Raw genomic sequence first — 12,486 nt, 5'->3', positions numbered from 1 at the left:
AGGTACTTCCTCAGTAAAAGTGTTCTTGATGACCCTTTTTGAATTACAATCCCTTCCTCCTCCTCCTCCATCCTTGTTTGATTCTTCTTCATAGCTTTTATCACTGTCAAACACAGTGACTATCTTACTCCTCTCACCAGATGAGACTCTATCAGGGATGAGAGTTTTTGTCTTTTGCGTTAACTGCTCTCTCCCCAGTACCTAAAGTAGCACCTGGCACACAACACGTATTTGTTGAATAGATAGCTAAATTAAAAATTAAAGCAATTTATTTGTTATCGATGTACAGTTTCCATGCATAAATTAACATGCAATTTATTACTTATCATTTATGAATATACAATAAATAACAAATTAGGAATGAGTTCAACACCTCACTACGAACCGGGCACTGTAGGAATAAAAGTCTCATTGAGGCTGTGAGCACAGGGCATATTCAGAGGGAAGAGCTTGGTCAGCTGAAGAGTCTCAAGAGAGCCCCGAGCCTGAGGGACTTGGTGGGGACAGGAGACAGGCTGTGGGAAAGATTTAGAAAGGGGAGGGGAGCGCCACAAAGGTAACTTGCTAACATTGTCACTTGCGGGAACTGGAGGCCGGCTCTGAACACGAGAATTAAAATAACAGCACTCATACAAAGGCTGCCTGCCTCAGTTTACCGCAATTCTGCTCAGTCTCCAGAATCAAAGCCAACCTTGGCTGACCTCTTGTACCCAGTCCCATGCCGTCCCACTCTGTCCCCTTCCCGAGCCTGCTGGGAGGAGAGCAGGAGACCAAATGATTCAGGAACAAGTAGGGACAGGGTGTAGCATGCGTATCTTCTACCACTTCTTTCTTTCTTTAGTATCCAATGTGTGGAGTTATTTAGGTCTTCCCTCATCACGAGAACCCCGTAATACAGATCAGAGCACTAAAGGGACTTCGAAGGAACTCAAGTACTTTACATACATCTTATTTCATTATTCCTTTGTCCATGAAATGTACACTTTAAAGAGGAAAAAATTATATAACATTTTGTAAAGGCACACTATCAGCAAAAGGGAAGCTTGTTTGAAAAGTCTACAGGGAATAGAATAGAGCAGGATGGAACAGAAGTAGAAAGACACAGAAAGAATTCCCTTCACCTAATACATACTGAAAATACGGAGAAGTATTACCCTGCATTGACGGACACGAGCCTTACCGTTGTTTCACAGCTGGAGCAGTGGGATCCTTAAGACTGATTTTACTGATCTGATTGTACACATCTTGAATATTTTTCAGGAGTTCATTATTTTTGAAAATACATGTCTCTAGTAATCTGTTTTCAGGGAACTCCTCCGGCACACCATAGCCACACGTCTCAAATAACGTTTCGGGCAAAGCATCAAGAAGTTTTTCACAGGTGTCGTCACCCCGTTCAGCATCTTTAAAGCTTATACCAAGCATCTTCAGACGTTTATCCAAATGTCTGGCCTTGTCCTTCATCAGATTGGTTTCTTCTTCTTTATTTTCTACTGTCAAAGTGTTTTCTGATGCCACCAGTGTATCTGGGGCTGAACAGTCTGTAACAAGCTCAGAAGAGAGTCTAGCTGTTCTCAGAGAAACTAGAAAGTCCTCCAGGGCTTTGAGGGCATCTTTACAATTCTGCACCTTGTGGTTCGTTTCTTCAAGTTGTGTTCTGTGTTTCAGTATGATATTCTGTGTTGCATGGAGATCAACTGGGTGTAATTCCTTTAATGCAAAGTCACCCCACTGGTCCAAATTATTACATACTTCAATCTGTTTTATGATGGAATCTTGGATATTCTAAAATAAAGTAAGAAATGCTGAAAAGTCTGAGGCAGAAAAATAAGAAAGACTGCCCATCAGAAATGCACCTAAACTCACAATGACTAGATTGCATCTGGAAAGCTGCTCCCGAGGTCTGCCAAGTCGGACAGGGTCCACAGAAGGAAACATTTTAATCACAAATGATCACAGGGCCCACCTGTTTCATTATCTGCTAACCTTCCTGATGTTTCAGTCTCCAAAAGAAAACAAGTTTATAAATCTACGGCTCCAGTGAAAATAGAGATTAAACTGTGGAGACATCTGTTTATAATTGGAAACATAAAACTTAAATATTTTTGATTTCAAATGAGAACTAGAAAAAGTAAACTACAGAATATGAGTCTAGTATAATACTTAGGATTTCAGTCATTGACGAAGATGTTCATAAGCAGACCTTCATTTTGAATTCAAAGAAAATACCTAATTATTTACTCCACAGTACTTACTTTCAAATTTGGGAGGAAGTAAAGAATTGAGAAATAAATAAGTCTAAATTACTGAAGACTTTCTGCCGTTGCTTATCATCTAACTATATACTATTGATGTATAATTAACAACCTCTAAAGAATTGATTTATTCTATGAGTGCACTGGGAAAACTTGTATTTACCCTCAGGTTTTGATAAATGCCGTCAGCATCAATGAGATGAAATTCTTGAATGGCCATTTCATGGAGGAGCAGGTCTGAGCCACAGAGAAGAAGTGATTCCTTCTCCACAGGTAACACAATCTTCAGCGCAGTCTCCAAAGACTCCATTCTGGGTGAAAAATAAATCCAGACATAATGGGAAAGGGCACCATAAAGATAATCTATACAACATACTAATGTCATCGTTTAACTACAAACAAAAATAATTATCCAGTAAGAATATATACAATGATATGTACAGATTATCAAATTAAAACCCAAACCCAGCAAAAAACAACAAAAAACACACAGAAACAAATCCAGCAATCCAAAATGCCAAAGAATGAGTTGTTTGCTATATCCACATATTCTTAATAGCTTAACAGAAACCACACTGAAGGGAAAATTGTTGTAAAACATACTGAGCCTTTCCTTACCTTTTGAAGTACAAAATGCTGAATGTAATTTAACTTTGCCTTTGATGACAAAGAAATGTCATTCTAAATACTAATTATTTTATTAGTGAAAATATAATAGAGTTCAAAGAAGTGGGCTCTTCTAATGATAAATGAAATGTGTGACCTTGGACAAATAACATATAGACCCTGAGCGTCCGTTTCCTCCTATGTAAAATGGGGATATATTCTGAGGAAACACATCCTATTTATAGGGGATAATAACAGCACTCTCACTTTGGAAATGGGAAAATTAAGACCCAGACAAGTTATGTGACATGGCCAAATTCATGCCCAAGGGCAGATGAGGGGGAAGAACATGGCCTTTAAAACTCAACAGAGTCTAAATTCCACCCAAGTGTCTGGCCAGTGGGGTGGATTGGTTAGGTTATGAAACTTCCCTGAGTATCAGTTTCCTCATCAGTAAAATGGCCATCATGACACCAACCAAATAAAATACTTAGTATAGTAGTAGCCTAGCTTAAAATAGCATTAAAATTTAGTAAATTTAGTAAATTCATGGTTAATAGATCTCAGAATTATACCTGGTATTTAGAGTCATCTGAAACTCTCTTTCTTTTTCTTTTAATCTCTCTCTTGCCTCTCTTATAAAAGGCTTCTTTATGTCACTCTCAAGCTCTTCTAACTTCAATGAAGTGATTTCAAACTCTTTCCAGCAAGCATCGGTGTCATTTTCTAAGACCTCGGTGAAACACATAAGGTAATCCGTCAACTAGAGGGTTAACAGGCATGCTTATTCTGTTCTAACAAAATGAAGCATTCACCAACTGTGAGCAGAAAGCTTCATATGAAAATACATTAAAATTATTTTTAGATCTAATTTCATTAATAAAATTCATTAATCAAATTTAACTTTAAACAAATTCTCAAAATATTTTCCAACCATCTACAAATAAAGTATCCTTCAGGGAACAGCGATCTTAACTGTGCCCTCAGTCAGAAGACCTATTCGGTGAAGTCAAAGGAGTCAACCACGAAGGACCCCAAACTTCCTTCCCGTAAGTCGATGCAGAGAATACAATTCAGAAAGGTAAGATATATGTAGGGGCTCCCGGGTAGCTCAGGTGGTTAAGCGTCAGACTCTTGATTTCGTCTCAGGTCATGATCTCACGGTTCATGGGATCAAGTTCCTGCTCAGGATTCTCTCTCTCCCTCTCTCGCTGCCTCTCCCCCACTCATGCTCGCTCTCTCTCTCAAAATAAATAAATAAACTTAAAAAAAAAGAAAGATACATGTTATGTAAGAATGGATATTCCGGTTTCTCCAGAATAATAATAAATCTTTGTTTCTCCCTAAACTAAAAAGAAAACTAGAGGGAACTAAAATTGTTTCTATCAAATAAGAAGTGACTGAAATTAAATTATGATTTATAATTAAACATGTAAAAATTCTATTCTATTGCAGCTCCTTATCCTGTTAGTGTTTTTTTTCTTTAAGGCACTACCACACAATTTCACTGAGTGCTGATCATTAGAATTTGTTCACTCTCCCCAAGGATTAGTACAGCTTTTATAACCAACTCATTATTCAGTTACTGGAGTAAGGTCTCAAGACAGTTTCTTAATTGTGATGAAAACGTGCTAAATCCATCACCTGAACAACAGAGATTTTAACATATTAATTCTGCTTACGCAGATGGAAAATAGGGAAAAGCCAGATGGTAGAGTGTGACTCAGGAGCTGGCACAATAAAGGGAAGATAACTATAAAATATGAGAAGGCGCTGTAGGCTCTCCTATGGTCCTTTTCTCCACCTGATGGGTGTTCTGTGAGGGTTCATTCTAACGCATGTGACAGTGCTGCCCTGCGCTACACAGATCCTCTTCAAAATAAGGAAGATCTTTACTTGTAGGGCCTACAGTTGGTGTGGCCAACACAAGACAGGTTTTTCTGCAGCTCCTGAGCCAAATGCAATACTTCTGATGGCTCTCCACAAGATTACCCACCAGAGCGAAAAATCCCTCCACTGCCCACCCCCTTGTTATTGCCCAGCATCAGACAGACAAGGTGACAATTTGGTCAAGATGATGAAGACTGGGGGCGCCTGGGTGGCTCAGTCGGTTAAGTGTCCGACTTTGGCCCAGCTCATGATCTCACAGTGTGTGAGTTCAAGCCCCGCGTCAGGCTCTGTGCTGACAGCTCAGAGCCTGGAGTCTGCTTCCGGCTCTGTGTCTCCTCCTCTCTCCGCCCCTCCCCTGGTCGCTCTTTGTCTCTCTTTGTCTCTCTCTCTCACTCTCTCTCTCTCAAAAATGAACACTAAAAACTTTTTTTTAAAAGATGATGATGACTGAATCAAATGTTCAGAGCCACTGGTTTTTCATGTATTGTTAATTTTATAGCCACACAGTTGGCTATTGGTTGAAATTTCCTTCAAACACAGTGTTTTGATCAATCCTTTTGAAGCCCTTATTCCTATCCTATACACAACCCAGAACTCTGCAAGCCACAGTATCTTGAGTACCAAATTAGAGCAGGAGGAATAAATTGGACCCTGGATCAAAGTCTTCCCTGGGTTTGGAACGTTAGTGCCAATCACTTTCTGGAATAGAATGACATTGGAAATGAAATCCAACAAAGAGAGTTCTTTGGAAACATCTAGCATATGTGACCTCAGCAAAAGTAGTGAATTCTATTCTAACGGTGGTATTATTTTCTAATAAGAGATAAAACTTCTCTAGCAATATTTTTAGTAATTACCTGTAGATCTGTCAGCTTAGCCTGGAGACAAGCACTACTCCTTACTTCGTCACTGGAGAAATCAGAAATAATTCTGGATTTGTTGTTTTGCAGGCACTCCTCAAGATTTTCTCTGTGGATATCATAGCTGGAAAAAAAAATTAAATGCAATGCTACTTAATTTTAATAAGAAGACAATTTTTTTAAATTACTGTTGATTGTACATGAGAAAATCTCAGGGAATTTCTGCTTAAGTTACCGGACTAGATGCAAAAATTATGACTAATGATTTAAACATGTAGTAAAGTATAACATGTTTGTATTAATGAAAGATTTGGGATGGATTTTCCAGTTATTTAAAAGAGTTACCTCTCTTGTAAACTACTAATAGATGCATTGTGATCCTTCTCATACTTCTCCGTAACACTTTCTTCCTGTTGAGGCTTTAACTTGGATTCCAGGCTAAACTTCTCAATTGATCCCAGTGCCTAAGCAGATATGCAAAATAGCAAACATAATATCTTCAATATACTAAATTGCCTGGAACAGATAAACATTTTATAACATAAAGGTATACCGGTAATTCTTTATACCCTCAACCAGGAGCTAATAAAATGTATTTGAAGCTTCTCAGGTCAGAGAAAGGCCTTCCCCCAGGACAGAAGAGATTTATTACACGGAGTCTCACCTAATTGGTGTATCAGCACAGAAAAGGTGTTCTCCCAGCCCCTAAACCCCTAAAAACTGTCTCTGCCTATGACCGCATAGCCTTAGTCAAAAGCCTTTGGAAGTCTAGCATGAAGGTCAGGCCTCTGAAATCAAATACCCCTTGTTCCTTCCCACAGCTTCAGACTGGCGATCTGGCCCATGACACACGGTCCATGCCCACTTACCTCAAATTCAAGAATTCAGAAAAGTCAATTTCCAAGGGAAGTAAAGGACATTATACTGAGAAAAAGACAAATAATAAATGAACTAGTTCATGAAGCTGGGGCCTCTGTACAGATTAAACTCAACCTCCTGGACCCCTGAATAGGAACGTGCACAAACAGCGTGTGTTCATAATGGCTGCAAATGGTCTCTTTCTGAAAGAACTGTTGTGTCCTCAGAGGAAGAAGGTATGCTCACTATAGCTTTGGTTCGTTGGATTGTTAATTCTTTGAAAACGAGTCTTCCTTACATTATTTCCTCAGCTGATGAAAATAATTAGATAACTAAAGCTAGCAGTGAATGGGAAGTGGATTGATATACACTTGGCTTTTGTCATTGGGTTTACTTCTAAAATACATTATCCATGGGGCGCCTGGGTGCTCAGGCGTCCGACTTCGACTCAGGTCATGATCTCACGGTTCGTGGGTTCGAGCCCCTCATCGGGCTTTGTGCTGACAGCTCAGAGCCTGGATCCCGTTTCAGATTCTGTGTCTCCCTCTCTCTCTGCTCCTCCCCTGCTCATGCTCTGTCTCTCTCTGTCTCAAAAATAAATAAACTATTTAAAAAAATTTTTTTTTAATAAAATAAAATATATTATCCGCATGTAACACCTGTTCAGCTGATGGCTGATTATCTGAGTTTGCAGACGCCACCGCACTGTGGGCACTTCTCCCTCCATTCTCAGATGTGCTCATGGGCTCCCTGGGAAGGAATCAAAATTGCACATTAAAACAGAGGAGGAAGCAGGAAGCCTAAAAGAGAATAAATAACACTCCTTGTCACTTGATTTTGCAAGGAGCTCTATCTTGTTTTCCCCTGATGTGTAGTTATTCTTAGGAAGCACTCACTTGTTTTTCGACAGACCTCCCACCATGGGCTGCAGCGTCGTATGAATCTCGGAGGCACATTTCCGAAGTCTTTCAATCTTTTGTTCATAATCTTTGAGGGCTCTCCTCACTTCTTGTTGACTCTTCTGTGAAGTCAGCTCTTCACACAGCTCCCGCAGGACATCCATGTGGTGATCTAGCTGGTACAGACCGCCTTCCTCAGAAAAGCAGGCCTGATTGAGGAAATAAAGCAGGAAATGTGTTTCAAATGAGTCTACGTGATTAGCCCACAAGGATTAGAAACTAACAGATGTGCGTGCCTTTAACAACATAATCTTTTATAGGCCATCCACTACGTGCCTGGTGTGGTAATGGGCACTGGGGAAACAAAGATGAGGAAGTCAGCCTGAAAGGGGTTCACCAGTCTAGTAATGCAGTGAATAAAACCAGAATATGTCACCCCAAAATGTGCCTTTTTTTTTTTTAAAGTAACCTCTATGCCCAGCATGGGGCTCAAACTCACGACCTCTAGATCAAGGGTCCCATGCTCTACCGACGGCGCCGGCCAGACGCCACCAAAAATATGCCTGTTTGATGTGAAAATTATTTGGAGCTTAAGGCAATTAAGAAACAGTAATCACAGGGGTGCCTGGGTGGCTCAGTCAGTTTAGCATCCGACTTCGGCTCAGGTCATGATCTCGTGGTTTGTGAGTTTGAGCCTTGCGTCGGGCTCTGTGCTGACAGCTCAGAGCCTGGAGCCTGTTTCAGATTCTGTGTCTCCCTCTCTCTGCCCCTCCCATGTTCATGTTATGTCTCTCTCTGTCTCTCAATAATAAATAAAAACGTTAAAAAATTAAAAAAAAAATAAAAGAAGGAGTAATCACAGAAAAAGCTCCATGCTTTCTGCCTAAAGGCTGGAAGTAAAGTCTCTTTTTATTAGTGATAGACTCTCATCAGCCCAGAAACAGTACCAGAGGAATCTGCAAACAAACCTGGTTAAACTAACCCTTATCTTTGTCTTGTCAATTCTTCACAAATACATGGTTTCTTTGTCTACAAGGTATAAAAAATTCCTTCTCTGGTCACTTTCTTTGCATCTTTATTCTCTTGTGAAGGCCCCCATGCGCATATAAAAGTTCAATAAAATATGTATGCTTTTCTCCTGTTCATCTGCCTTTGTCAGTTTCATTTTCAGGGACCCTCAAGGGTCAAAAAAAAAAAAAACCCACTTTTTCCTCCCCTACAGTGCACACAAATAATGTGCACGTAGTGTGACAAGTGTTGTGACAGAGCCACTGCCTGCCTTAAGGAGTCAGAGAAAACCTACTTCACACGCAGGAACCGTCTGAGGGAGACACGGGAAGAACGAGTCTGAGTGCTCCGAGTCAGAGCCAAGAGAGGTCACGCCTACCAAGGGGAACAGCCAAGAGGAAGAAAGCTCCAGGTGTTCTGAAAGAACAGCACTCTGGTGTGGCTGGAGGGCACCGCACAGGAGAAAGGAGGCCGAAGGCACGTCCAGCAGCCAGACTGTGGAGGACCTGCCTGGTGTTCTAAGGGGCTTAGAGATATTCTGGGAGTAACAGTAAGGCAGGGACACAGGGTTTGTGGTTCGAAGGGGTCTCTCCTTTGATGGGTCTGGAAGATGACGTGGCCGTCATCACAGGGGGAAAATACCCCAGGTCAAGGGCAATGGCAGCCCTGTGGAAAAGAAGCAAAAGAAGCAGGTGTTCTGGAGAGTAACCGACGAGGCGTGGCAACGGACGCCATCACCTTCGCCCGCTGAGCAGGAAGGAAAGGGGACCGGGAGGAGGGGAGTTCTCCGCCTGCAGTGCCTTCGTGACCAATGGATACAAAAGGAAGCAAAGTTTGCGAAGGAGATGTTATTGGCTGGTTTTGGACATGCTGAACTGGGGGTGTCTGAAGAGCACTGGTGACATCTACAACTCAGAAACAGAACCTGGACCTCAGAGGAGAGGGCTCAGCTGGAGATTAAGATTTAGGCACTCTCACTACAGAGAGGGCTTTATCATTAAAATCGCAGGAGGTGGAAAATCCCCTAGAGCAGGCATGAAACCAGCCGCAAATGGAGACTTGCAAAACTACAACATTTAGGTAACACAATGAAAACAGAGAAATTTGTGGGGCGCCTGGCTGCCTCAGTTGGTAGACTGCACGACTGTTGATCTCGAGGTCATGAGTTCGAGCCCCACGTTGGGTATAGAGGTTACTTTAAAAAGGAGAGAGAAAATGTGAATGACACTAAAAAGAAGCTCCCCAACCCCCAAAATACAATAACATAAGAGAAAGCAAGAAAGATTGATACTGGGAGAGCCACAGCAGTAAACAGTTTAAAGGAAAGAAGAGGGGTCAATACTGTCAAATACATAGAAGTACTCATAAAGGATGGGGGCCACAGAGAGAGCATGAGATTTGCCCCGGATGCTTACATCCTGATTTGCTATCTTTTTCCAAAGGCAGCACTTCTGAGGACACCGAGTCCCCTCAAAATCAACTTTGGGTACTTAAGCAACAGATGACCCAATTGCAACCAGAGTCTCAAGGGACAGGGGCCACTGAGCCTTAGCAAGGGAAATCATGAAATAATAACTTGATGCTGAATTTCTCTCATGTCACAAAAGCGAGAAACACAGGCTGTAGTTAGAACTCAAATCGTGTAAGGGATAATCCCCGGGAAACAGACTAGAGGGCTGAAGTAACTTTCAAAGCAGGTTTAATCCGAGGTTAAGGACCTACACAGCCATGTAAGATAAACTCCAAAATAATGACAACATTTAAATGGAAACAGTGGTTTACCTCATGTTCCCTGATGAGACCCTTGGTCCTTCCTCTGCGAATTAGTTTCTTTTCTTTATTTATTTGTTTTTCAAGTTTTGAAATACTGTCACTGAGTTTTCCTTTTTCAATGTCTATTTTCAACTGTTGACTGTACAAAGACATCTCATGGTGAAGAGACTGCAAGAAAAAAAAAAGCCCACAAAGGCACATATTAACTATGGGAAAAGAATACATTGAAAAGATTTTCAGCAAAAAACCCAGTAAAAATATCTGTAGTAACACAGGGTAAAACAAGAGTTTAAATGACATTCTAATTCATCCTTATGTCACTGGGGAGGATGTTTTAAAATACATCAGACCCAGAAACATATTTTCTTTTTCTTTCTAACAACTAAAACCTTAATATTAGCTATAAAAGATACCATGAAGAGAATGGAAAGACAAGGCTGAAGGCTGAGAGAAAACATATACGAAACACAACTGAGCCTATGGAGAAATAACATGGAACTCAAATGTGTGTCCTGAATGCGATTCCAAAATAGAAAAAAATGACAGTAGGAGAAATTGGTGGAAATATGAATAAGTATAAACTTAAGGATATAATATATCATTATCAGTCCATTGAAGGGATAATAATACGGGACATGGGGTATACTGGAACTCTCTGTACTACTTTGTAATAATTCTGTAAATCTAAAATTGGTCTCAAATTATAAATAAATAAATAAATAAAATTGTTCTAAAATGTAAAAATTTATTTAAATTTTTATTTAATTTATTTATTGTAAATAAATATTTATTTTAAAACATGTTTTTTAAGGGACTCCTGGGTGGCTCAGTTGGTTGAGCATCCAACTCTTGATTTCAGCTCAGGTCATGATCCCAGGGTCATGGGATCGAGCCCCACGTCAGCCTCCACACTGGGCCTAGAGCCAGCTTAAGATTCTCTCTCCCTTCCTCCACCCCTCTCCCCCACTCACGCCCTTTCTCTAAAATTAAATTTTTTTTAATTAAATAAAATGTTTTAGTCAGAACTTTAACAGTAGACATTCAATGATATCACTTTATTCTCTCTCTCCAGACACACACACTGAATACAAATCACCATTTATTGAACACAATCTCTGTGGTAGGGGCTTTAGATGAATCCTTGCAATAATCCTGCCAAGTAGTTGGAAAGATCCCCATTTTATCAGTTATGGTCCTAGAAGGTGAAACAACTTGCCCAAGGTCATAGCTGCTGAATCTAGGTCCGTCTGCCATCAAGGCCTATGGCTATTTCACTAGGAAACTCTCCATGTGCATATGTGTCCATATGTTGTCTCAGTCCAGATCCAACCAGGGACCCAGAAAACACTAAACATTTAACTCAGAGGGAACTGGTTACACACGAGATGAAAGAGGAGAGAAGCCAGAGAGAGGACAGCGAGGCAAGCCGGGGATGCACGCTGGCAGGAGGCTGCTACCACCGCCGGGCTGGAGGCTTCAGTGAAGTCCAGACGGAAGGGCCATCAGAGTCTGGAACCACGGAACCCACAGACCCCAAAGACACTGTCCAAGAGAGGGGCTTTGGACCCCTGCCTTGCCCCCTCCAATCACCCTCTAATCTCTAAACCACGTCGTCATTGGCTGAACACAGAACCCAGCTGGGCCCTGGGAACCTCACAGGATCAGCCCCCACTGGGATATCAGGTACACATGGGGACTGCCAGGAATGACCGACGACAGACAGGCCCGGGGTCAGATCTATCGGCAGAGCCCCAGATACAAGTGCAGGCTCTTACCTCCCACTTGGCACAGACACCTCTACTCTCTTCTTCCAAAGACAGCTTTACATCGTCAGTTACATCATTTTTCAGTTCCTCAATAGCTTTCAAATACTTGACCAGACTTTTAGAACTAAGAATTATTAGTGCTTCCTAAAAAAGAGAATGCAAATGAGAACATGAAAACCTCATTCTAGGGGCGCGTGGCTGGCTCAGTCAGAGGAGGGTGCAGCTCTTGGTCTTGGGGTTCTGGGTTCAGGACCCGCGCTGGGCATAGAGATTGCTTAAAAATATAAAATATTTTTTTAGGAAAGCCCCATTCTACTGCCAAGTCTTCAAAGCTAATTTTGGTAGGTCTTTCACAAGCAGAACTAGGAAAAGGCTTATTGGATTTAGGGGAGACTTTTTGTAAAGTAAGATTGATATCCCTTTTGCATCTCTTGAATTACTTTGAAAAGAATGGCAGAATATTTATTAATTGACTGTAGTTAGACATTTGAGAACCAGATAAAGATTTGCTTAGGCTATTCAAAATGACTTCTGTTACCCTTCTGATAAATAATTAAAAGGATTATTGTGC

The 12,486-nt window shown here is 41.0% G+C and overlaps 1 protein-coding gene across 1 annotated transcript in view; it reads right to left on the bottom strand.

Moving 5' to 3' along the window:
- Positions 1–12,486, bottom strand: part of SYNE2 (spectrin repeat containing nuclear envelope protein 2) — a 337,350-nt gene that overhangs the window by 197,927 nt on the left and 126,937 nt on the right. Inside the window, exons 22-30 of the mRNA XM_039242122.1 lie at positions 11,925–12,059; positions 10,159–10,317; positions 7,366–7,577; positions 7,129–7,219; positions 5,957–6,075; positions 5,609–5,735; positions 3,437–3,594; positions 2,419–2,566; positions 1,181–1,785 (exon numbers count right to left, since the gene is read on the bottom strand). Of these exons, the coding sequence (XP_039098053.1) occupies positions 1,181–1,785; positions 2,419–2,566; positions 3,437–3,594; positions 5,609–5,735; positions 5,957–6,075; positions 7,129–7,219; positions 7,366–7,577; positions 10,159–10,317; positions 11,925–12,059 (1,754 nt within the window). The remainder of the gene's footprint in view (positions 1–1,180; positions 1,786–2,418; positions 2,567–3,436; positions 3,595–5,608; positions 5,736–5,956; positions 6,076–7,128; positions 7,220–7,365; positions 7,578–10,158; positions 10,318–11,924; positions 12,060–12,486) is intronic.

This window comes from Hyaena hyaena, unplaced genomic scaffold, assembly GCF_003009895.1.
Source record: "Hyaena hyaena isolate Hyena2069 unplaced genomic scaffold, ASM300989v1 scaffold_208, whole genome shotgun sequence".
Classification (NCBI taxonomy): Eukaryota; Metazoa; Chordata; class Mammalia; order Carnivora; family Hyaenidae; genus Hyaena; species Hyaena hyaena.
This window is presented reverse-complemented; position numbering and strand designations above follow the sequence as displayed.